The sequence below is a fragment of the Crinia signifera genome, chromosome 6 (genome assembly GCF_055691185.1).
Source record: "Crinia signifera chromosome 6, ASM5569118v1, whole genome shotgun sequence".
Taxonomy (NCBI): Eukaryota; Metazoa; Chordata; class Amphibia; order Anura; family Myobatrachidae; genus Crinia; species Crinia signifera.
The window spans coordinates 116,340,204-116,366,754 of NC_139222.1; the positions used below are offsets into that span (position 1 = coordinate 116,340,204).

The window sequence follows — 26,551 nt, forward strand, 5'->3', positions numbered from 1 at the left end:
TCTGTTGTCCTGTTATTATTATAAGACGAGGAGTAGCCTGTGGTGTCCTGATATTATACAGGGGGAGCAGCCTCTGTTGTCCTGTTATTATTATAAGACGGGGAGTAGCCTGTGGTGTCCTGATATTATACAGGGGGAACAGCCTCTGTTGTCCTGTTATTATTATAAGACGGGGAGTAGCCTGTGGTGTTCTGATATTATACAGGGGAGCAGCCTGTGGTGTCCTATTATTGTTTTTTTTTTTTATTATTAATACATATTTTTAAACCGCAAAACCTAAATTTAACGATGCGCTGTTACTTATGGGCCAGTGCTCTGGACTGGCCCCCCAGGCTAAATGTTGCCAGCCAGCCCCTGGCCACAACTGCTATGCCCCCACAGTGCCACAAACTGCTATGCCCCCACAGTGCCACAAACTGCTATGCCCCCACAGTACCACAAACTGCTATGCCCCCACAGTGCCACAAACTGCTATGCCCCCACAGCACTCACCATTGTTGCTGCTGCTGCTGGGCGTGGAGAGGACAATCGATTGCATGCACCTAAACTGCCTGAAAACTGCCACTCAAATGAAGCCGGTTGTATGACCAGTCAAATGTCTCCTTCCCCCCCTCACTTTCCTGTGACTGGGCCGTCCACCAATCAAAGCTCGCGGGCCAGCTCCTGATTGGCTTCTGGCCCACGAGCTCTGATTGGCGGATGACCCAGTCACAAGGATGCACAGTGAGGGGTAGGAGAGATAAGCGATGCGCGCTCTCCTCCCCTCAGAAGGAGAAGGGATTCGAGGAACCGGCAGCGGGTGATGGGGACAGGGACAGACGGTGGGCGGCGGGCAGCAGTGGGAGCAGGAGCCGCACAATAGCAGGGGGAGAGCCGCATGCGGCTCTAGAGCCACAGGTTGGCCACCCCTGGTGTAGACCATTGGCATTTCATAAATAAATAATCTGCTTTAGTGGATGTCTTACAGTGACAAAAAGCTTTAAAACTCCTATATTTGTATATGATGTTCACTAATATAGGTAATTTCAATTAGCAGTCTTAACAAGAACACACCTGAACCATTGAAGACTCGTTGGTCATCAGGCTATACCGTACAATAACATTGCACTCTGGGATATCCAGGCCCTCCTCTGCCACGCTGGTTGAGATGAGCAGATTCAGTTTACCCTGACGAAATCGTTCAATGATGCCCAGTTGCTCACTCTGAGAATAGGAAAGAAAGTAAAGTTTACATTTTTTTTTTCAAAAATGCAATAAACTGAAGAAAAATAAATATATAACTCCAATGTGCAAAGCTGGATATTGCCACAGGTCCTTCTTCAAAGTAATATACAGCTAGTGTACCCCCCTGGATAGGAGGAACAACAGGCGGCACTCAGAGGACTTTAAAGTAGAATAAACAGGTGTCTTTTTATTAACCCCTTCATGACAGAGCCAGTTTGTGCCTTCATGACAGAGCCCTTTTTTTCAAATCTGACATGTCTCACTTAAGTGGGGATAACTTTTTTTTGCTTTTACTTATCCCAGTGATTTTGAGATTGTTTTCTCGTGACACATTGTACTTCAAGTTAGTGGTAAATTTTCGTCGATACAGTCTGTGTTTTTTTGTGAAAAATACCAAAATATCGTGAAAAAATGGAAAATTTAGCAATATGCAAAATGTCACATTTTCTGCTTGTGAGACATATAATCATACCACTTAAAATAGTTAATAACTAACAAAGACCATATGTCTACTTTATGTTGCAATCATTATTTCAACCTCCTTTTCATTTTTTTGGACACTAGGAGGCTTCAAATATGACTAGCAAATTCTCAAATTTTCATGAAAATTTCAAACACTGATTTTTTTAGGGACCAGTTCAGTTTTGATGTGACTTTGAGGGACTTGTATGTGAGACACCCCCATAAATGATGCCATTTCAAAAACTGCACCCCTCACAGTATTCAAAACAGCATTTTGGAAGTTTGTTAACCCTTTAGGTGTTTCACAGGAATTAAAACAAAGTGTAGGTGAAATTTCAAAATTTCTTTTTTTTTTGCAGAGTTTCAATTTTAATACATTTTTCTAACGAATACAGTAGATTTTACTAGAGAAATGTGACTAAAAATTGATTCCCCCAATTCTTTTGTTTTCAAAAATATCCTATATGTGGCCCTAGTGCGCACGTTGACCAAACCACAGGCTTCATAATAGAAGGAGCACCTACTTGATTTTGGAGCCTCCTTTTTATGAGATTTTTTTTTAGGCACCATGTAGGTTTCTAGGCACCATAAGTGCTAAAAGTTAGGAACCTCCCCCACAAGTCACCCCATTTTGCAATCTACACCCCTCAGGGAATTCATCTAGGGGTATAGTGTACATTTCAAACCCCCAGGGGTTTCACCAATTTTGGTACAACTGGGATGTGAAAATGGAAAATTACATTTTTTTACACAAACATGCAGTTCTGGCTCAAAATTTTTCATTTTCACAAGGAATGAAGGAGACAAAGCACCCCAAAATCTGTGCCCCAATTTCTCCCGAGTACGGCAATGCCTCACATGTGACCAAAAAATACCAGTTGGGTGCATGGCAGGACTCAGAAGGGAAGGAGTGATTTTTGGATTTTGCAGCACAGATTTTGGTGGAATGAATGGTGGGTGCTATGTTGCACCAATACAGTGGAACCCCCCCACAAGTCACCCCATTTTGCAAAGTACACCCATCAGGGAATTCATCTAGGGGTATAGTGTACATTTCAAACCCCCAGGGGTTTCACCAATTTTGGTACAACTGGGATGTGAAAATGGAAAATTACATTTTTTTACACAAACATGCAGTTCTGGCTCAAAATTTTTCATTTTCACAAGGAATTAAGGAGACAAAGCACCCCAAAATCTGTGCCCCAATTTCTCCCGAGTACGGCAATGCCTCACATGTGACCAAAAAATACCAGTTGGGTGCATGGCAGGACTCAGAAGGGAAGGAGTGATTTTTGGATTTTGCAGCAAAGATTTTGGTGGAATGAATGGTGGGTGCTATGTTGCATTAGCAAGACTCCCAAAGCACCAATACAGTGGAACCCCCCCACAAGTCACCCCATTTTGCAAAGTACACCCCTCAGGGAATTCATCTAGGGGTATAGTGTACATTTCAAACCCCCAGGGGTTTCATCAATTTTGATACAACTGGGCAGTGAAAATGAAAAATTACATTTTTTTACACAAAAATGTACTTCTGGCTCAAAATTTTTCATTTTCACAAGGAATGAAGGAGACAAAGCACCCCAAAATCTGTGCCACCATTTCTCCAGAGTACGGCAATGCCTCACATGTGACAAAAAAATACCAGTTGGGTGCATGGCAGGACTTAGAAGGGAAGGAGTGATTTTTGGATTTTGCAGCTCAGATTCTGGTGGAATTTTGGTGGGTGCTATGTCGCATTAGCAAGACCCCCCAAGCACCAATACAGTGGAACCCCCCCACAAGTGACCCCATTTTGCAAACTACACCCCTCAGGGAATTCATCTAGGGGTATAGTGTACATTTCAAACCCCCAGGGCTTTCACCAATTTTGGTACAACTGGGATGTGAAAATGGAAAATTACATTTTTTTACACAAACATGCAGTTCTGGCTCAAAATTTTTCATTTTCACAAGGAATGAAGGAGACAAAGCACCCCAAAATCTGTGCCCCAATTTCTCCCGAGTACGGCAATGCCTCACATGTGACCAAAAAATACCAGTTGGGTGCATGGCAGGACTCAGAAGGGAAGGAGTGATTTTTGGATTTTGCAGCACAGATTTTGGTGGAATGAATGGTGGGTGCTATGTTGCGCCAATACAGTGGAACCCCCCCACAAGTCACCCCATTTTGCAAAGTACACCCCTCAGGGAATTCATCTAGGGGTATAGTGTACATTTCAAACCCCCAGGGGTTTCACCAATTTTGGTACAACTGGGATGTGAAAATGGAAAATTACATTTTTTTACACAAACATGCAGTTCTGGCTCAAAATTTTTCATTTTCACAAGGAATGAAGGAGACAAAGCACCCCAAAATCTGTGCCCCAATTTCTCCCGAGTACGGCAATGCCTCACATGTGACCAAAAAATACCAGTTGGGTGCATGGCAGGACTCAGAAGGAAAGGAGTGATTTTTGGATTTTGCAGCTCAGATTCTGGTGGAATATTGGGTGGTGCTATGTCGCATTAGCAAGACCCCCCAAGCACCAATACAGTGGAACCCCCCCACAAGTGACCCCATTTTGCAAACTACACCCCTTAGGGAATTCATCTAGGGGTATAGTGTACATTTCAAACCCCCAGGGGTTTCATCAATTTTGATACAACTGGGCAGTGAAAATGAAAAATTACATTTTTTTACACAAAAATGTACTTCTGGCTCAAAATTTTTCATTTTCACAAGGAATGAAGGAGACAAAGCACCCCAAAATCTGTGCCCCCATTTCTCCAGAGTACGGCAATGCCTCACATGTGACAAAAAAATACCAGTTGGGTGCATGGCAGGACTTAGAAGGGAAGGAGTGATTTTTGGATTTTGCAGCTCAGATTCTGGTGGAATTTTGGTGGGTGCTATGTCGCATTAGCAAGACCCCCCAAGCACCAATACAGTGGAACCCCCCCACAAGTGACCCCATTTTGCAAACTACACCCCTCAGGGAATTCATCTAGGGGTATAGTGTACATTTCAAACCCCCAGGGCTTTCACCAATTTTGGTACAACTGGGATGTGAAAATGGAAAATTACATTTTTTTACACAAACATGCAGTTCTGGCTCAAAATTTTTCATTTTCACAAGGAATGAAGGAGACAAAGCACCCCAAAATCTGTGCCCCAATTTCTCCCGAGTACGGCAATGCCTCACATGTGACCAAAAAATACCAGTTGGGTGCATGGCAGGACTCAGAAGGGAAGGAGTGATTTTTGGATTTTGCAGCACAGATTTTGGTGGAATGAATGGTGGGTGCTATGTTGCGCCAATACAGTGGAACCCCCCCACAAGTCACCCCATTTTACAAAGTACACCCCTCAGGGAATTCATCTAGGGGTATAGTGTACATTTCAAACCCCCAGGGGTTTCACCAATTTTGGTACAACTGGGATGTGAAAATGGAAAATTACATTTTTTTACACAAACATGCAGTTCTGGCTCAAAATTTTTCATTTTCACAAGGAATGAAGGAGACAAAGCACCCCAAAATCTGTGCCCCAATTTCTCCCGAGTACGGCAATGCCTCACATGTGACCAAAAAATACCAGTTGGGTGCATGGCAGGACTCAGAAGGGAAGGAGTGATTTTTGGATTTTGCAGCTCAGATTCTGGTGGAATATTGGGTGGTGCTATGTCGCATTAGCAAGACCCCCCAAGCACCAATACAGTGGAACCCCCCCACAAGTGACCCCATTTTGCAAACTACACCCCTTAGGGAATTCATCTAGGGGTATAGTGTACATTTCAAACCCCCAGGGGTTTCATCAATTTTGATACAACTGGGCAGTGAAAATGAAAAATTACATTTTTTTACACAAAAATGTACTTCTGGCTCAAAATTTTTCATTTTCACAAGGAATGAAGGAGACAAAGCACCCCAAAATCTGTGCCCCCATTTCTCCAGAGTACGGCAATGCCTCACATGTGACAAAAAAATACCAGTTGGGTGCATGGCAGGACTTAGAAGGGAAGGAGTGATTTTTGGATTTTGCAGCTCAGATTCTGGTGGAATTTTGGTGGGTGCTATGTCGCATTAGCAAGACCCCCCAAGCACCAATACAGTGGAACCCCCCCACAAGTGACCCCATTTTGCAAACTACACCCCTCAGGGAATTCATCTAGGGGTATAGTGTACATTTCAAACCCCCAGGGGTTTCACCAATTTTGGTACAACTGGGATGTGAAAATGGAAAATTACATTTTTTTACACAAACATGCAGTTCTGGTTTAAAATTTTTCATTTTCACAAGGAATGAAGGAGACAAAGCACCCCAAAATCTGTGCCCCAATTTCTCCCGAGTACGGCAATGCCTCACATGTGACCAAAAAATACCAGTTGGGTGCATGGCAGGACTTAGAAGGGAAGGAGTGATTTTTGGATTTTGCAGCTCAGATTCTGGTGGAATTTTGGTGGGTGCTATGTCGCATTAGCAAGACCCCCCAAGCACCAATACAGTGGAACCCCCCCACAAGTGACCCCATTTTGCAAACTACACCCCTCAGGGAATTCATCTAGGGGTATAGTGTACATTTCAAACCCCCAGGGGTTTCATCAATTTTGGTACAACTGGGCAGTGAAAATGAAAAAAATAAATTTTTTACACAAAAATGTACTTCTGGCTCAAAATTTTTCATTTTCACAAGGAATGAAGGAGACAAAGCACCCCAAAATCTGTGCCCCCATTTCTCCAGAGTACGGCAATGCCTCACATGTGACCAAAAAATACCAGTTGGGTGCATGGCAGGACTCAGAAGGGAAGGAGTGATTTTTGGATTTTGCAGCACAGATTTTGGTGGAATAAATGGTGGGTGCTATGTTGCACCAATACAGTGGAACCCCCCCACAAGTCACCCCATATTGCAAAGTACACCCCTCAGGGAATTCATCTAGGGGTATAGTGTACATTTCAAACCCCCAGGGGTTTCATCAATTTTGGTACAACTGGGCAGTGAAAATGAAAAAAATAAATTTTTTACACAAAAATGTACTTCTGGCTCAAAATTTTTCATTTTCACAAGGAATGAAGGAGACAAAGCACCCCAAAATCTGTGCCCCCATTTCTCCAGAGTACGGCAATGCCTCACATGTGACCAAAAAATACCAGTTGGGTGCATGGCAGGACTCAGAAGGGAAGGAGTGATTTTTGGATTTTGGAGCACAGATTTTGGTGGAATGAATGGTGGGTGCTATGTTGCATTACCAATACAGTGGAACCCCCCCACAAGTGACCCCATTTTGCAAACTACACCCCTCAGGGAATTCATCTAGGGGTATAGTGTACATTTCAAACCCCCAGGGGTTTCATCAATTTTGGTACAACTGGGCAGTGAAAATGAAAAAAATAAATTTTTTACACAAAAATGTACTTCTGGCTCAAAATTTTTCATTTTCACAAGGAATGAAGGAGACAAAGCACCCCAAAATCTGTGCCCCCATTTCTCCAGAGTACGGCAATGCCTCACATGTGACCAAAAAATACCAGTTGGGTGCATGGCAGGACTCAGAAGGGAAGGAGTGATTTTTGGATTTTGGAGCACAGATTTTGGTGGAATGAATGGTGGGTGCTATGTTGCATTACCAATACAGTGGAACCCCCCCACAAGTGACCCCATTTTGCAAACTACACCCATCAGGGAATTCATCTAGGGGTATAGTGTACATTTCAAACCCCCAGGGGTTTCATCAATTTTGGTACAACTGGGCAGTGAAAATGAAAAAAATAAATTTTTTACACAAAAATGTACTTCTGGCTCAAAATTTTTCATTTTCACAAGGAATGAAGGAGACAAAGCACCCCAAAATCTGTGCCCCCATTTCTCCAGAGTACGGCAATGCCTCACATGTGACCAAAAAATACCAGTTGGGTGCATGGCAGGACTCAGAAGGGAATGAGTGATTTTTGGATTTTGCAGCTCAGATTCTGGTGGAATGAATGGTGGGTGCTATGTGGCATTAGCAAGACCCCCGAAGCACGGTGAAATGATGAACCTAATAATCCATAGATGTGTGGTATATTTTGAAACACTCCTTTATACATAGGCCAGGTTTGTCGGGGCAAGTTTCACAGTGGAAAATAGTTTCCTTTCTTATTCCCTTTTTATAGCAAACTTTGCACCTTTTTTGTGTCCTGCCCTTTCTTGCAGTGGAGGGGATTTCGTTGGGAAAATGCTGCCCTGGTACAATACGGGGGCCAGTACTAGAAGTACTGGGGCCCTCTGCCTGCTGATTCCCAAATATTAGGCTCTTTATGACTTCCTCTTGAAAGTGCATAAATGTCCCCCTCTGGCCGGTAGAACGGAATAGCACGTAAGCGTTATACAGTGCCATCTGGATGATATACACGGCCAGCTTCTTGTACCAGATATTTGTTTTCCGCAGGGCACTGTACGGCTTCAGTACCTGATCTGAAAGATCCACTCCGCCCATGTACTTATTGTAATCTAGGATACAATTTGGTTTTGAGGTGTGGGTACTGGTACCTCGTACAGGGATGGAGGTGGTACTGTCTCCATGAATTGTTGTCAGTATAAGGACATCCCTTTTGTCCTTATATTTGACCAACAACATATTTTCGGTGCATATTCCCCTGCTTTCACCCCTTCTCATTACTTGGGCAATGTGCGTTTTGGGGAGGCCTCTTTGGTTCTTGCGCACAGTACCGCAAGCTGCTGTACCTCTTGAACCAAGGGCCTTAAACAGGGGGATGCTGGTGTAAAAGTTATCCACATAGAGGTGATAACCCTTATCCAGGAAGGGGTGCATTAAATCCCAGACAATTTTTCCACTAACACCTACGAGGGAGGGGGGGCATTCTGGTGGTTCAATTCTTGAATCCTTCCCTTCATATACCCTAAACTTGTGGGTGTACCCTGTGGTGCTTTCACACAGCTTATACATTTTTAGGCCATACCTTGCCCTCTTACTGGGAAGGTACTGGCGGAATTTAACCCTTCCTTTAAAATGTATAAGGGACTCGTCGATACTAATACATTTATCAGGGATGTATAGCTCTGCAAATTTGGCACTGAAATGATCAATGACCGGCCTGACTTTGAATAGCCTGTCAAAGGTGGGATCATCTCTGGGTGGGCACTGTGCATTATCGGTGTAATGTATAAATTTATGGATTGCCTCAAAACGAGCCCGGGGCATGGCCATACGGTGAAATGGGGTGCTGTACAGAACATCTGTACTCCAATATTGCCTAATTTGTGGCTTTTTTACTATGCCCATATGTAACACCAGACCCCAAAACGTCATCATCTCTACTGCATCTACAGGGGTCCACCTAGCAAATGATGACGTGGGGTTTTGAGCAATAAACTGCTGGGCATATAAATTAGTTTGGTCCACCATTAAATTTATTAAATCATCAGAGAAAAATAATTTGAAAAAGTCAATTTCTCTGAGACCTGTTGAATCAAATTGGATTCCTGGGATGGCCAAAAACTCAGGAACCTGGGGCTCAAAATTGTCTGGTGGTGGGGTCCATACGAGATCAATTATTGGGGGGGAAGGTCTCAGCTGCTCTACGGGGGCGTCTTTGAGGGGGTCCCTCATCACCAGAGGAGGAAGAAGAGCTTAAGACGAATCCTTCAAATTCCCCGCTTGCCTCACTTGCTGTGTCAGAGTCAGAGGCAAGCATGGCATATGCCTCCTCCACTGAATACATTCTTCTGGATGACTGGGATGACATTTGGGATGACATTTGGGATGCCATTTATATTTTTGTGTTACTGGTAGTGAAATGTTTCAACACGTGTATAGTGTAGGGGGGGGTACAAACTTTATTTCAACCCGGGGGGTATGTAGTGTGTAGTGTGTATGTAGTGCAGAAAAAAAAAAAATACAAAAAAAAAAAAATTGAAGGGTTAAAAAAAAAAAAAAATGGAAGGGGTTAAAAAAAAAAAAATAGATCAACCCTGTGCCGAAAAAGCTGATCAGTGATGTACGTCACTGATCAGCGCACAGTGGCCACAGGACACACACAAAATCACAGTGTGTGTAAAAATTTTTTTTAAAAAAGACCCCACAGCACTCACAAAAAATAAAAAAAGGTGATCAGTGATGCGACACTGATTACCAGTGAGGGGCAGCAGGTGCACAACCTTTGGTGCAACTGACAGTGCAACTGGCAGCAACTGACAGGTATATATAAAAAAAAAAAACCTCTGTACCCCCAAAAAGTTGCTGATCACCTCAGATATAGTGATCAGCACAAAAGGCGGGGGCAGCAGACACAAAATTTAGCACTCTCTATCACTCTCTGTCACTATCTCTCTCTATCTCTCTATCTCTCACTATCTATCACTCTATGACACTGCAGCAGCAGCACTGACAGGTATATATATATAAAAAAAAAACTGCGCCCCCAAAAAGTTGCTGATCAGTTAATTTATACTGATCAGCACAAAAGGGGGGGCAGCAGTCAGTTATATAAAAAATATATAGCACAATCTGTCACTATCTCTCTATCACTCTCTATCTCTCTCTCTCTATCTCTCTCTATCTATCTATAGCTCTATCACACTGCAGCAGCACAAAATATAGCACTAGGCCTCTCTATCTCTCTCTATCTCTCTCTATCTCTTTCAGTTATATAAAAAATATATAGCACAATCTGTCACTATCTCTCTATCTCTCTCTCTCTCTATCTCTCTCTATCTCTCTATCTATAGCTCTATCACACTGCAGCAGCACAAAATATAGCACTAGGCCTCTCTATCTCTCTCTATCTCTCTCTATCTCTCTCTCTCTATCTCTCTATCTAATAACTCGCAGCAGCACAAGATATCACAGGATGTCACAAGATGTCACAAGAATAAGCAATATCTAGGCAGTGATCAGGTAAGTATTTGGATGGGTTCTGGTCAGTAGTGGCGGCAGCTGGGCACGGTGACCGCACTGCACGCTATTCCAGACCGGAATGGCGTCTGCAGTGCAGTCACCGTTAGTTTAAATCCCCCTCCTTGGCTGTGATTGGTCCGTCGGTCCGACGAACCAATCACGGCCTTTGGGGGCGGGCGGGGTGAGGTGGGGTGACACCAGTGTCACCCTTACACCCCGCGGTGATTGGTGCTGTACTTTACAGCACCAATCACCTCCGATCCCGTGTCACCGGCGAACGTTATTCGCCGGTGACACAGAAAACGCTGTGAATGGCTGTTCACACTGAACAGCCAATCACAGCGATCGCCGACGGGGGGGCGGCATCGCAGCCCCCCCTGGGCATGCACGGACATGTCTGCTGTCAGGGACAGCAGACATTGTCCCTCTGTCACTGCGTCTCTAGACGCAGTGACAGTTTTAAGCCATGACGTATATATACGTCAACGGTCGGGAAGTACTTCCCGGCCATGACGTATATATACGTCAAATGTCGTGAAGGGGTTAAATCAACCTTTCAAAGCCCCATGGCTTTTTCCTCAGGATGACAAACCAAAAAAACAAGTGTAAAGTGCTTACGAAGTCGATGACGAAACGCGTTGGGGCGTGGCCTAGCGTCGTCTCTGACCAAGAGTTTCCCATCACCGCTGCAAACAGCTGAGATCACCGCCTAAGAACACCGGCTGAGTGAAACGCTCCATCAACCACTGTGTTGACAGCGTGTCTTTGTGATCTACCTGCGGTGTGTGTGCCGCTATATTTGGTACGTTACCCTCATTGTGTTTCACCCTGCTGTTACCCTTAATAAATCCTTTTAAAAAACGGATTCATGCACTATAGAGCGCTCGCTCTCTTCATTTCTTTTTATATATATATATATATATATATATATATATCAAATAACAGTCATATGTGCAGCGCTACAGTATGCCAGTTTTTAGACATTTTCTGCTAAAAAGGATTTTTGTCTGGCTCTGAATCAATAAATGCAGGTTTCTGAATATGTATACAAAATGTTATGCAAATGTCTGTTAACTACAAATTTGGCAGAGCTAAAGTAAACTTTGGCTAACAAAAAAGTGTACTTGGGCCGCACTTCCCATTACATCAGAATGGTGTATTCAATGCTCCCATTTTGCTTTTTTTTCTGGCGAGGTTTGCTTTTTATGGCGAGAAGGCCAGTCCTCTCTCCAAAAATGTTCCTCTCCCTATTCAATGCTCCCGGTTTGCAAAAAAAACACCCCCAGAGAGCTTTGCCCTTTTTGCCACTTGGTCATCGTCGTTGCTTTCTTATGGGAAATTTCTGTACCTTGCCGTTTGTGTATTCAATGCAAAAATGGAGAACACTGCTAACCATTTTTTTTTTATTATTTGCCTCTCCGTTTTGCTCTCGCATCGTTTTTTTAGGTGAACTAAACTTACTTACTTATAAAAAAAAAAAGTATTTTCTTTTTGGTGTCTGCAAATGTATTTTTTATTATTTGAAGGATCTATATTATTATTATTAGTATTTTTTTTTTAAGTGACACATTCATATATATATATTTTTTTTGTGGTAATTGTTTTCCCCCATGATGCATTTTTTTCTCACTTTATATTCTACCCATGATTCACCTCTTCTTCGTCACTCCTTCGTTTGGAGATACACAGCTGTTCACACAGATTTAGCTGCTTTGGAATAGTTTTTTAAGGTTAATTTGTGTTTTCCTGCATATCTCTGTGATATTTGAACATTGCCTACAAACAGAGTGAATAAATCCTCGTGTGGCATTGGTCAATGCTTGCTGTCAGGGGCGGCGAGCAGCTGACATGTTGAATAGGGTGAACAGGATGCATGGCGAGGGGTAGAAAAATGGAGAATGCACAGCGAACTAAAAAACGGAGAACGCTGTGCTGTACTCGCTGGAGCATTGAATACTGCTAACAAAGTTGAAGCCCAGCTTATATGGTACATCAACTGGTGTGGAGGTTTTCTCTGTTCCTTTCTCTCATAGTTCTAAATACCTGTGTCATGGGTTTGCTCTGATTGCTGTATCCAGCTCCTGTCAACGCTGCAGTCTTTAGATTAAAATCTTTGAGAGAAGCATTGTCAGTAACCCACTTGTGCAGGTAATGGGTGGTTTGTCTCGTACGCGTGAAGATGATCCCACGAAATTTAGTGGACTGGAAATTATCCTTCAAAATGTCCTCCAGCCTCTGCAACTTGGGGTCTTCGTACCTCTTTTTTCCACAAATGTCTAATAGTATGTCGCTGTTATCTGTTGACACAAAGGATTTAAATAAAGAAACCGTTTTGGACTGGAACATGAAGGGCCCATATAGGTGCACTCTATATGAATGTTCAAAAATGTATGTTAAAAGCATGGGATTTGATACTTAGATGGTTGAATGGATAAGATCTTGGTTGCAGGTTAGAAAACAGAGTTGTATTAAATAGAGTGCCTTCACACGAGAGTAATGTTACAAGTGTATCTGTAATTAGATCAATGATTTTCATTGGTGTCAATGCAAATGGTATTGGAGGGAAAGAATGCCTTTTTGTACATGACACAACAGGTTGGACACACCAAGAGGGGTACAGCACATAATTGATGATCTAGTTAGACTGGATGGAATCGTCAAGAACATGTCAATTACAGTTCAATGCCAATAAATGCAAAATCATGCACTTGGGTCTGAAAAATCCTAAGGCTAAATTTAGTATTAAGGGCACTACTGAGGAAGAAAGGGATCTAGGAGTCATTATTTCAGGTGAGCAGGCAGGTAAGCAATGTAACAAAGCAAAGAGGAAGGGAAGTTGAATGCTTGGTTGGATAGGGATCAGAAGCAGAAAGAAGTAATAATGCCACTGTATATTTCATTGGTATAGCCTCATCAAGTACACAGTGTCCAGTTGTGGAGGCCATATCTCAAGAAGGATATAAATACATTAGTAACAGTACAAAGAATGGCAACTAAAATGGTGCATGGTCTACATCATACAGTAGAACTTACCCGGAAAGACAAAAAAAATCAATAGTTTCGAGCAGAGAAAAGAAAGCGGGGACATGATAGAAAGATTCAACTAAGGATTTTAACAAGGTACAGGAGGGAAACATTTTTCAATAAAGATAAGTATTAGAACATGAGAACATGCACTGAAATTGGAGGGGGGGGGGGTACAGTATGTTCAGGGGAAATCTGTGGAAAAAGTAGTAGTAGTACATTTATTTATAAGGCGCCACAAAGTGTCTGCAGCGCCGTATATAGCAAACAAAAAACTAATTACAAGGTAACGTACAGGGTGTGTTGATAAAATACAGCATAAATAGGGGTATAGCTGGTAGAACTAAAATCAGCATCAGTTCAGAAGTAGGTGTCGAAATTGTCGAGGAGACTGAAGATGAAGTAGATGAAGGGAGGAACAGGACAGGAGCACTGGTGAGGTAAAGAGGTAGGGTGAGTACATGAGGAAGGAGGGCCCTACTCATAAGAGTTAACATACTAAAAGGAGGTGGGTGGACGAACGAAAAACAATAGGATAAGTAGGAATGGATGGGAATGGAGGCAGGATAGGAGGATCAAAAGAGGTTAGGAGGAGGGATAGGCTAGTCGAAAAAAGTGGGTTTTGAGGGAGCGCTTCAAGGAGGTAAGGGAATCAGAAAGCCTGATGGGTGGCGGGAGGTTGTTCCAGTGCAGGTGGGCAGCGCGAGAGAAGTCTTGGACACAGGAGTGGGAGGAGGTGATTAGGTGAGAGGTCAGTCGGCGGTCAGCGACGGAGCGAAGAGGACGGGAGGGAGTGTGGATAGAGATCAGTGAAGAGAGGTAAGGAGCGGTGGAGGAGGAGAGAGCCTTGTAGGTGGTGGTCAGGAGTTTAAAGAGAACTCGGAAAGGAATGGGGAGCCAGTGAAGAGATAGACAGAGGGGGGAGGCGGAGGTAGAGCGGTGGGTGAGGAAGATGAGCCTAGCAGCAGAGTTAAGAATGGATTGGAGAGGTGCGAGGCGGGTGAGAGGTAGCCCAGAGAGAAAGATGTTGCAGTAGTCAAGGCGGGAGATGACAAGAGAGTGAATGAGAATTTTGGTCGCGTGAGTGGAGAGGAATGGTCTGATGCACGAGATGTTGCGTAGTTGAAAGCGGCAAGACTGTGAGAGAGCACGAATGTGGGGGGTGAAAGAGAGGGAGGAATCAATGATGACACCGAGGCAGCGCGTTTGGTCGGTGGAGGTGATCTCGGTTTCACCAATGCTGATGGAGATAGTGGGAGAAGAGGGGATGTTCAGGGGATGGAAGATTAGGACTTCAACAATATATGATGAAGCCGCTGACACCTTACAGGAGGCGGAGAAACGCGTCATAGGACTGTATGCTACTCTCACCATCCCCCTCTGGAGCTCCAGAATACGATCCCTAACCTGCCTGCAAAAAAGCAAGTACTGCAACATTGCAACCCAGCACTACACAAACAGTAGCTGGTCAGTCAGCAGCCTGCATAAAACTGGGATCCATCCTCTTCTTGTTTTAAACTGTGTCTGGCCAGACAGTGGACATAAAAAAAACCTTTTTTTTCTTGGGGACAGTTTTTTTCTTTCTCTGTCCCAGGAAAGCATTAATGTCGATGCAAGGTTGTAAATACTCATGTAATGAATACGTGGATCTAGACCACCCTTGGAGATTGTATATTGATAAGCTAAAGGCTGTTTTTATAAAAGTACAAATCAGTTATTAATACTATATTTGTTTTAATACTGTTTAGTATCACTGGCCAGTGAAATATATTTGTTTAATAAATTCCTAAACTTTTTATTTTTACATTGTTTCTAGCGCGTGTGTCCATATATATTTTACTTTGTTTATATATGTTCACGTTTCTTTTTTGTTATAACATTATATACACTATACTACTGACTGTTCCATACCATTGAATAACTGGCAGAGGAAGAGATCTGTTGGGTCATCTGAATTTTTGAGATATTTTTCCTCTATGTAAAAGTCATTCAGGAAATCATAGGCATCCTTCATTCTTACAGTGTCATGGATGAAGAGGGCATCATTGTATTTGCGTAGATGCAATGCACACGTCCTTTTCATCCTGTTAGCCTCCACTGCCCCTAAAATACAAGGCCAACAAAGTTCATAAGCAATGGTTCATTTCCAAAACAAAAAAGTAGCACTGAACAGCATGGCACATCAGGTTCAAAACACAAAGAATAATGATAGTGTCTGGGTGGATATTATTGAAACTTGGAGAGAGGTAAAGTACTGCTTATGTCTATTGTTGTTCCATTTTTAAATTAAATCTTTTTTTTTTTTTTTTTATTACAATTGGCCTCTTTCTTCCTCTCTGCTTCCAATGTCCACAGCTTTAGAGAAGCCACCACTGCCTGCATGCTGGTCTTCAGATGAGCATGGAAGGGCTACTGCTGCTACTACTAATTCCTTACTTTGCACCTGACACAGTTTAGTATATTAACGTTATATAGATAGCAACTCTGAAGATAGAAAAGCTTGTGTCATTTTGGAGTAATAAAAAAAAATATTCACCTTCTTTCTCCATCTTTACCACTTTCTGTTCATACATTTGCGTGCCAAATTCTGTGTTAATGGAATCCATTTCACCAAGATACTCATGTATGGCTATCATAAGGTCCTTTAGCTTATTCCCAAAAGGATCCTAGATCAAGGGAATATAGTTTCTTAGTATGAATCCGTAAATATAAAGCACCAGCAGGCTTGATTCTTTGTAGCAAACAAGTATGAATGTGTCCTCATTTGGTGATTTCTAACAAAACTTAGCAGCTATTCTGATTCATGGGAGGCAACTGGGCAGCAAAAGGGTTTTGGAGTTGAGACATTTCCTGCTTGCCTGGGTGTGTGTGTGTCATTATCGAGTGCCAGTTGTGACTTATTCTGAGTCACATGTATGCACAGAGCATGCCGCTCTCTGTTGGATAGCCTACATCTAGTATGGGGTAGGTGTAATGGTGCGCACACACAATGAGATGTGTGTTAGGGCCATTTGAGCCATACAATTTGTGCTATACAATTTGGACTTTACACTGTGTGCGATTTTAACTATACCCGATTTTTGGCTACACTACAATAGTTAATTACAGGGTAATCTAGTTAAAAAATACCTGCCTGTGCATACTTGATTTGCAATATGGACTACACTGTAGCACGGATTGTATGGCAACATAAACACTGATTTGAATTAGACGCGGTTTGAAATTACACATGATAATCGCACAGTGTGGGCACCTTAAGTACTGCAGATATGGCTGTTGAATGGCTAAGGGCAGTGCGGGTGTGCAGGACTCATACAGACGTATATTTGCATATGTCTTTCAATCACTGTGGGCATTTGGAATTTGTGTCCACGGTACATGGTACTGAAAATGCTGACCATAGACAGCTGTATTTTGAAAAATATGGGAAATTGTAGTGTAATTGTAATACACATCTAACATAAAATCTACACTGACTCAGGATCTGTAGAGGTCTCTGTCTATATACGACTAAAGTTTAACCATTGTAATAGGCAGCGATGTGTTGAGATCAATTTGTTTGTTACCTAGAAACAAAAGGATTGTCCCTTCAGGAATTACTTGCGTCAGGACACATACACACATTATGTCAGAAGCCCCTACTATAGCTCTCCCCAACTAGACCATTTATTAGGAGAGAATCGACAATAACATATTTAAAAATATTATATGTCCAGGAGTATAATCATATCTCGTTATATAAGTATAAAGGTAGAGTTCAGGGCCATTTCTAGACAATTTAGCAACAAAACAAAAATGCGCCCCCCCCCCCCCCCAAATACATAACATGAAACATAAGAAATTGTGCGCGCCGAAGGCGATGAAATAGGGGGTGTGGTTTATTTTAAAGGGGTGTGGCTTAAAATAAGGGCGTGGTCTAGCAGCAAAACAATTACTTTACATCTCACTTTTGCAACCTGCATGTCCAGAAATTGGTTACCGCAGGAATTGTCATTGTCCTCCCGCACTTAAGTTGGTGGGCTGAAGGCCACACAGTGACATAAAAATATAAAACCCCACACAGTTACCTAGTACACCTCACAGATCAAGGCCAAACAATGACAGGCTACTTAAATCATTATACACTTTTTTATCCATGATGCCAATTACACATTACGCCGCACGCTGTGATGACAATTACACATTACGCCGCACACTGTGATGACAATTACATATTACGCCGCACACCATGATGGCAAGTACACAATACTCCCCACAACGTAATGCCTATTACACATTATGCCCAATGCGGCGCTGCCGCACAACTGATGCCGTTTACTAATATGCCCCCACAGTGCCAGATATGCCCCCACAGTGACATACATATATGCCCCCACAGTGGCAGATATGCCCCCACAGTGCCACACATATGTCCCCACAGTGCCACACATATATGCTCCCACAGTGACAGCTATGCCCCCACAGTGCCACACATATATGCCCCCACAGTGTCAAATATGCCCCCACAGTGCCACAGATATGCCCCCACAGTGCCAGATATGCCCCCACAGTGCCACACATACTGTATGTCCCCACAGTGCCACACATATATGCCCCACAGTGACACACATATATGCCCCCACAGTGTCAAATATGCCCCCACAGTGCCACAGATATGCACCCACAGTGCCAGATATGCCCCCCCCCCAATGCCAAATATGCCCCCAGTGCCACATATATGCCCCCACAGTACCACATATATGCCCCCACAGTGCCACATATGTGCCCCCCACAGTGCCAAATGTGCCCCCCTCAGTGCCACACATATGCCCCCCTCAGTGCCAGACCTATATGCCCCCACAGTGCCAGAGGATAATATCCCAGCAGCAGCACTACTCACCGTTGCTGCTGCTGGGGAGAGCAGAGTCCGGGTCTCCAAGTCCCGCTGCCGCCGCTGCTGTTTCCCAGGGGAGGAGAGGGGAGCGCATAGCGCGTCTCTCCTTTCCCTTCACTGTGACTGGGCTGTCAGCCAATCATATCTCGCGGGCTGGCTCCTTATTGGCTGCCGGCCCGTGAGCTGATTGGCTAACAGCCCAGTGACACAGCGAGGGGAAGGAGAGATGTATGCGCTCCTCTCCCCTCCAAGTCCAAGAGAGAGATCAACTTGCTGGGGCGGCGGACGGGGGGGGGGGGGGGGCAGCGGCGTGGGGGGAGCTGGCGGGCGCCCCGGCTGCTCAACAGAGGCGGACAAGCCGTGCGGCGCCCCGGGCGGCTGCACGGCTTGTCCGCCTCTAGAAACGGCCCTGGTAGTGTTCCTTGTATTAAGATATCATATTAAAACATACTGATCATATAGATATCACAAATATATATAGCTGTCATAATAATAGTAGAAATAAGCAAATAAAACAAAACAAAAACAGACATCCCTTAAATCAAACCTTCCCAAAAAACCCCACCCTGTATGACCTACCTCAAACTTAGGTATATTTGGTTCCCTGAAAAACCTTGTCCCTATTGCTCCACTAAACTATACCAAACCTAAATACCCCCCTCCTGCCCCAACCACCCAAATGAAGGATAAAATCTATACCAACTGAAGGAGGCAGTAAACTAGGACAAACAGGACTTGTCCACCTGTAGCAGGATACACTATCTTCATCTTGGCAAACCCATACTTTATTATTATTATTATTATTATTATTTTATTTATAAGGCGCCACAAGTGTTTCGCAGCGCCGTACAAAGGAACAATACAGGGAAACAAAACTTGGCATAACATTGAATAAATAACAAAAATACAGTACAAATAAAGAGCGCCACAGATCAATACACATTACAGCTTGGGTACGAGTAGTGAGGACTCAATTAACATACAACTAGAGGCATGAGGCCAATGATGGAGAGGAGTATGCAGACGAAGATGGTCACTGAGTGTTGGAGTAAAGGAGAGCTGTGAGTGAGATGTGAAGAGAAGTGGGCTTTGACAACAGGAGGGAAGAGGGCCCTACTCGGAGGAGCTTACAATCTAGTAAATACCAATTAACCCCTCACATCCCACCTACCCGAATAAAGGATAGTATCTATATGGACTGACAGGAGCTCTGACAACAAAAAATAAATTTGAATAAATTAAATAAATACCGGATAGAGTATGCTCACTTCGTCTCTCTAAACGTAAAAATCATTATAATAGCAGAAGTATAGCGTGGGTAAAACAGTAACAAATTACCCCAAATACAGGAAGAGCAAGCAGAAATTAAAATAAAAAATAATGAGCACAGGAGCAAGAATATTATTCCAGCCAAGCCCTTAACAAAAGGAATAAATGGGATATATGTAAAGGAGGTACATTGGTGAGAAAAATAATAAAAGGGAAAGAGATGAAAAGGGCATGTCAAATTGCAATGTGGCATCTATCGCTAGTCTGGCCAGTGTTCAGGACCAATGTCCAGTCACTTGGGGACACTCAGAGATATATCCAGGAAAATCATTGAGTGGTGCACTGCCACCACTTTCACTGTGTCGTCTGCTGGTTGCTGTGGTCTGATTCCAGCCAGGAATCAGATTGCCTGTGTGTGGCCTTGTTTTATGGGGGACACTGGACAGTGTGGCCTTGTTTTATGAGGGTCGCCAATAAAATAAGGCCACACTGTCCCCCCAACAAGGACACACTGCCCCCCATTGGGGACAGTGTGGCCTTGTTTTTATGGGGGACAGTGTGGCCTGGTGTGATGGGTCCAGGACAGTGTGGGCTGATGTGATGGGGGACATTGTGGGGCTGGTGTGATGGGGGACAGTGTGGGCTGGTGTGAAGGGGGACTGTGTGGGGCTGGTGTGAAGGGGGACAGTGTGGGGCTGGTGTTAGAGATGGGTCATTCGCGAACGAAGTGGGTCTTTTGAAGAGATCCCATAAAAGACTGAGGGAGCCGCCGATCCCAAAAAGGTGATCCGTCGTTCTTTTACTTTCAGTTTCGTTTTTCATTACAATGCATTTGCCGATGCTCAGCACTGCCACCTGTGGCAGCTGAGATGTACTAACTCAGGAGACTGAGTTCAGTGCTGCTACTGCAAGTAAAAGAAAGAATAAGGCTGCTGCTGCTAGAGATGGCCATCGGTGAAGACGTCATCGATGGCGATTCTGCACCCAGCCATCGATCAGTGTTTTACTCGATTATGTATGCTCTTATTTATTCAACTCACTGTTTTAAAAAAAATGGCAATAAATTAGTGTAAAACAAATTATGCTTCGTTATTATCAAATTACCCCTTCTTTCAAAGTGAACCGTTGACCCGTCTAAAAGATACAGATCTTTTCACTGACCGATCTACTGGATCCCAACTCTCGCTATTGACCCGTTTTTGCCCATCTCTAGCTGGTGTGAAGGGGCTCGGAAACCTGTGTGCCCTACTGGGGGGTATCCACACATGTGGGCGGAGCCCATATTCAAATTCACAACAACTAATAACTCAGGCGTGACAAAGAGCAGCTACTCCATGTTTCTCATAGCCACACCCCACCAAACCCACATGTTTACAGCTGGCATAACAATGAGGAGAGCGGCTTGTTAGTAAAATCTTTTCCCTTACTGGTTGCTGCATTATACTTATGTTGTCCTGAGAAAGTAAAACAAAATTACCTCAGTCCTTCCTGGTACAAGGTCATATTGCTTTTTGGGCTGCTTAGCCTTGGCTACAAGGTCATCAATGTGAGTCTTGGGTGACATTATTTTCCAAGTATCAAGATTTGCACAGATCTGGAAAATATAAAAGTGTCAGTAAAAGTAGACATCAAGTGGCTTGCTGGAAGACTATGCCTGTGACTGATTTTATATTTTATCCCACCTGTAAAATGTGGTCTACAGCCTTCTCAAACGTGGACGCTCCACCAGTCCCGGGGGAAGCGGTGAGTCCCAGAATTTGTGGGAGATTTCGATCATCTTTGAACTTTTTTTCAAGGTAAATTTGCATAAGTTTATTATATACTCCGTCTTTGTGAGTGTGATGACACTCATCTATGATTAGTAGGGTGAAATCTGTATGAGAAAATAATAGTAACCATAAACTGTCCATATGCCGTACATTGGTTTCTCTTATATATACAGTGAGTACAAATGGAAAACTGTTGTATCACAGGTATATGTGTGCAAATATGTTGTGACTGTTAAGAAGTAGGTGTGTGTGTTTCATAAGTCATATTACCATTGCTGGTAGGGTTATTCTATAAACAAGACAATCTCACCTGTCAGCTCGACGTGCTTCTCCTCACAGTCACTGTTGATAGCATTTTGCAGGATCTGAGCAGTGCAGATTACGACATCGCTTTTCTTTACTAAGTGTGCAAAAGGCTTCTCTGTGTCCCCAACCATGCTGAGGATCTTATATTTGTCTTGGAGAAAGGGAGTAAACTCTTTGCTGCAGTGTTGCTGTACCAGATGCACCTGGAACAATGAGGAGGCAGGCTTAATGAATCATGATCGCATAACCTACTGATGGTTGTAGCAGTTCTCACGGAGTGGACATTGCCTCCTCCCTATAGTGCAGGGGTCCTCAAACTATTTTGCTCAGGTCCTCATCAAACAATAAAAATAATGACAGGACCCCAGCCAGTGACTGCAGAAGGCCATCACATCACATGTGTAGTCAGCAGATGGCACATACATGGCAGCATTGTGGAGGCACAGAGTGATGGGAGGAGTCTGAAGTAACAGACCAACTAAACAGATTTTTCAGACTCCTTGAATCACTGTCTGAGATTAGAAAAGTCATCAGCCTGATGGTCAGCAACATGGAGTAGCGACCCCATGCTGAGAAGGTCAGGACCCACTTTGGGGTCAGGACCCACAGTTTGAGAACCGCTGCTATAGTATATGGGACCTGGATCACTCAACCAGGGTTACCAGTTTACACTGCCCAGCAACCCAGGTCCAACCCGCGTCAGAATATTAGGTACCCAGGTTATTTGTGCAGTGTGAAAGGGGTATTATAGGAATAACACATTTGTTACGGTTATTTATTTATCCATGTGTGCTATAAAAGAATGTGAAGACTTAAACTTATTTAATCAGAATAAAAAAAAAAAAGGTAGCCAGATTATTAAATAATATGAGTTTAAAAAAGAAGAAATGGAATTTTTAAATGTGGGCAAATAAAACCAAACACTTGTTTCCCTGCCTATCTTGCACTATACAGTTAAAAGCTAATTGGCCATTTTGCATTTAAATGCAATATTCGCGAATGAGCCACACAGTTAGAAAAAAAAAAAATTATTGTAGATCCTCTGATATAAATATTCGGTAAATTACATGAAAAAATCGCATCGCATCGCACATTGCATGTCACTAAAATGGCCCATGCGATGCGATGAGATTTCACTACGCAGAATAGCCCACTATGCAAATAGCTTAGTGGGCGCCGTTCTAGGAAACAAGTACCAAATATTCCCACCATCTGCACTGTCTGACTCAGTGCTCTGTCATTTTTCATGGCCAGCATGTATCATGGTTGTTAGCAGATTGGCTGGTGCGTTCTCATTGTATTCTTATCTCTCTCCATTGCTTAGTAAATAGGTCTATATAGTTACAGCATTGTGGGGTTATGGTTACAGTTCTCCTGCACTACAGAGCCTGTACAAAGACCAGGCTGGGTAATCCATACAGTACCTGCTCCTTCCTAGTGCACCTGTGTCTACACAGATAATAAATTATTATATATGTCCCCAGCACTTCTCTACATTTTTAGACCTGGCTTTCTACCATCAGGCAACATTGTCTATTTACATTACTGAGGGTTACATCACAGCTCCACTATCTGCATTAGATATACATGTATCCCAAGAAAAACTTTTCACTATATGCATACCAGTACATGGTATTAAAGAACTGATTTTTTTTTTACATCTATATAATGTATATTAGGGATTATATTATCTCATTTATCAGTGGGTCTCAACTTCAGTCCTCAGGTACCATCAAGAGGTCAAGCTTTGTGGATTTAATCAATCATGTACAGGTGATTTAATCTATATACTGATGGGTCAGTGATTATCCCACCTGCGTCCACACATATCTACAGAATCCATGACCTGGTGGGGATATATGAGGACTGGAGTAGAGACCCAATGCCATACAGTATATGTAAATGCCAACAAATACAAAAAAATAAACAATGATGCATATTACATGAATCTTTACAATTTTAAATAGTTGACACTAAGAACACTGGATAACAGTTTAATCTGTCTGAAAGAAAAGCTCATTTTACTGGCTGGTGTCAACATACTTAAGAGGACTGCCCTCTGCCCCAATCAGTAGGAACATACAAACCTTGTTTACAATCATAGCAACTTTGGCATTACGCGTCACCTCTAGATGCCTCTTTGCCACATAAACAGCTGCCCTGGTTTTACCAGTTCCTGTCGGAAGCCAGATTATGATGTTCTTGCCCTCCAAAGCTGGGCCAATGACTTCCCATTGGTATTTCCGCAAATCCATCTCTAAAGTGAGCAAATCACAAATTAATATCAAAACATTATTCGCTCAACTGTGCCTAGTATAGGAAGACTATGGGCAGTATTCAATGCTCCCGATTCACCGTTTTGTTTTTTTCCCCGGGGAATCTGGCGGTTTTCACTGAAAATTTGATCCCCCTATTCAATGTTCACTGTTCGCTGAAAGCGAGAAGTGAATGCCGGGCAGTTCTCCGTTTCATGCTCGCTTTAATTTGCTGGTGTATTTCAATGGGGTTTTTACTGTGATTCGCAGAGTTTATTGAATGCTAGGGTTGGAGAACTGCTTTCACCATCATTTTCGCCGTGAATCACTGTTTTGCATTCAACATCTTTTTAAGGTGGACTGGAATGTGTTCTTTCAAAATAAAGGATTTTTCTTTTTTTTTGGCGTAAAAAAACCCAGTAATTTTATTATGTGAAGGGGCATGCTATTTGGATTCATGCGCTTCCAGCACATGAATATATATTTAATTTTTAATTTATTTATTTTTTACACATGACGTCACAGATGGGTGGGGATTCGCTCATAAGATATTCACTGCACCTGGTCCCGCTAATTACATATGCATGGAGGGGCAGTGAGCCCCCGGCACGATGAATAGGGGAAGAGGGGGGCTTGGCAGGAAATGCTCCAGCCCTCCAGAACCTTGCGAATGTGCAGCGAATCCTAAACAGGATTCACTGCACATCGTGAACATTTTTAGTGAATACTGGCCTATATATCTACTTTGTCTCTCTGTACAGACTATGGATACATTTGGTTTTGTATTGGTCACCTATTTACAAATTCACTGAATTCTCTGAACACGCATCGCATCACACACGTACGCCGAAGCGTGTATGGGCACCTCCAGGCTATGCCTGCAATCTATTGATAGTATAAAAATAAATTGGTATGCCCTAAAGTGTTTATAGCCTGAGGGCCATAGCCTGGTTGAAACAGAAAAGAAAACTGAAATACTAAAAAAGTTTACATTTTGGAGGTTATTCGCAAAACTGAAAACATTTCAGAGACATTAAAAAATATTCAGATTGTAATACATAAGTAACTAAACTGGGTCTACACTCAAAAATAAAAATGACAATGAGTCAAGGGGCATACACACATTGAGATGTGCGCTAAGCGTTTTTAATAAGTTATTTGGGGAAGGCGATTTCCCGGTGTCTAGTTCACCCATACACTAAAGCCCCGTACACAAGGGGTGACCCTGATGTTTGTGCTGAGCAACGTGCTGCAGCACAAACACCCAGAACACTGCGATGCTGCCTTGCTGAGCGTTAATGCTGAGCAGGGCTTTGCCTATTTTTATAATAGGCAAAGCCCCGCGATCTGGGGAAAGCCAGTGCAAACACTGGCTTACCCAGCCAGGGTTACAGACACGCGGGGCTGCGCATCGACATAGCAGCAGGGCGTAAACGCGGAGCATGCCATGCTCCTTTTCGAAGCAATCTAATCAGATTGCTTAGGAAAGGGTCTGAAATCGCCCCGTGTGTATGCCACTTATACAGTGATGTGTGCTAAGCAACTTTACTTAAGCAAAAAAAAAGGCAGGATAGTGGTTCATGATGATGTAGATCGCGATCGCTCATTCTGTACACAGAGAAATTTGCAGTCACTTGCTAAGGAATTTTACTAGATTTTGACTGCATGCATTGACTAAATTAGCAGGCGATAGCGACGTGCAGGACTGCGCATCCCCATCACTTGGGGGCATACACATGGAGTGATCTGTACTTACTCTTTAAGTCAGTGGTCAGGGAACTCGGTCCTCACTACCCCACACAGTGCATGTTTTGCTGGTAACCCAGCAGGTGCACAGGTGTAATAATTGCTCACAGACACATTTTATAAGGTCCGCAGGTGGAGTTAATTATTTCACTTGTGATTCTGTAAGGAGACCTGCAAAACATGCACTGTGTGGGGTAATAAGGACCGAGTTCCCTGACCACTGCTTTAAGTGATGTAGTCAGATCGCTTGGAAAAGAGCACTCCGTTTGTATGCCCCTTTAGATTCTCTAGATCGGGGAGATACAATACTGTAGATATACCGTAAAATCTACCTGCCTCTGGGTCGCCTCTGTTGTATTCACCACACTCGTCTCCCAGTATCTCCGTCCTCTGTCTTCTTCGGTATCGCTGCTCTCCTATACTGCTTTAAAGCCTTGGTTTGTTTTGTTTCCTTCTAACAAAATGAAAGCACAGCAATGGTGCCCCTTAGGGGAGTTTGTGAGGTACAACTTCACTACTGGTATGAAAATAATTTTTCTGTCTGTCGCTGCAAGAAAATCCTTCAGAATACCCCTTCCTAAATGTGTCACAGATGAAAACCGAAACTGATAAAAGAGAGTGTTCCTCTTACAAAATGTGAGTCAGGTTATATACAATATGAATTAAACATTAATTCTAGACTTTCAATTTAGGGCTGGAGCCGGTACTATGGCATAGACAGTTTGCATCTTTTTCAAAGCGTG

At 43.1% G+C, this 26,551-nt stretch overlaps 1 protein-coding gene across 3 annotated transcripts in view; it reads right to left on the bottom strand.

Annotated features, from left to right (window-relative positions):
- Positions 1-26,294, bottom strand: part of DHX58 (DExH-box helicase 58) — a 38,206-nt gene extending 11,912 nt beyond the window's left edge. The window contains exons 1-9 of one of the 3 annotated variants that reach the window (XM_083146894.1): positions 26,145-26,294; positions 23,895-24,064; positions 21,812-22,010; positions 21,415-21,605; positions 21,210-21,326; positions 16,127-16,256; positions 15,502-15,693; positions 12,610-12,863; positions 1,054-1,203 (exon numbers count right to left, since the gene is read on the bottom strand). In XM_083146894.1, the coding sequence (XP_083003020.1) occupies positions 1,054-1,203; positions 12,610-12,863; positions 15,502-15,693; positions 16,127-16,256; positions 21,210-21,326; positions 21,415-21,605; positions 21,812-22,010; positions 23,895-24,062 (1,401 nt within the window). In that variant the 5' untranslated portion in view covers positions 24,063-24,064; positions 26,145-26,294. Of the gene's footprint in view, positions 1-1,053; positions 1,204-12,609; positions 12,864-15,501; positions 15,694-16,126; positions 16,257-21,209; positions 21,327-21,414; positions 21,606-21,811; positions 22,011-23,894; positions 24,065-26,140 lie in introns of all 3 variants that reach the window. The other 2 variants (XM_083146895.1, XM_083146896.1) reach the window with 2 other exon arrangements.
- Positions 26,295-26,551: the final 257 nt, after the last annotated feature.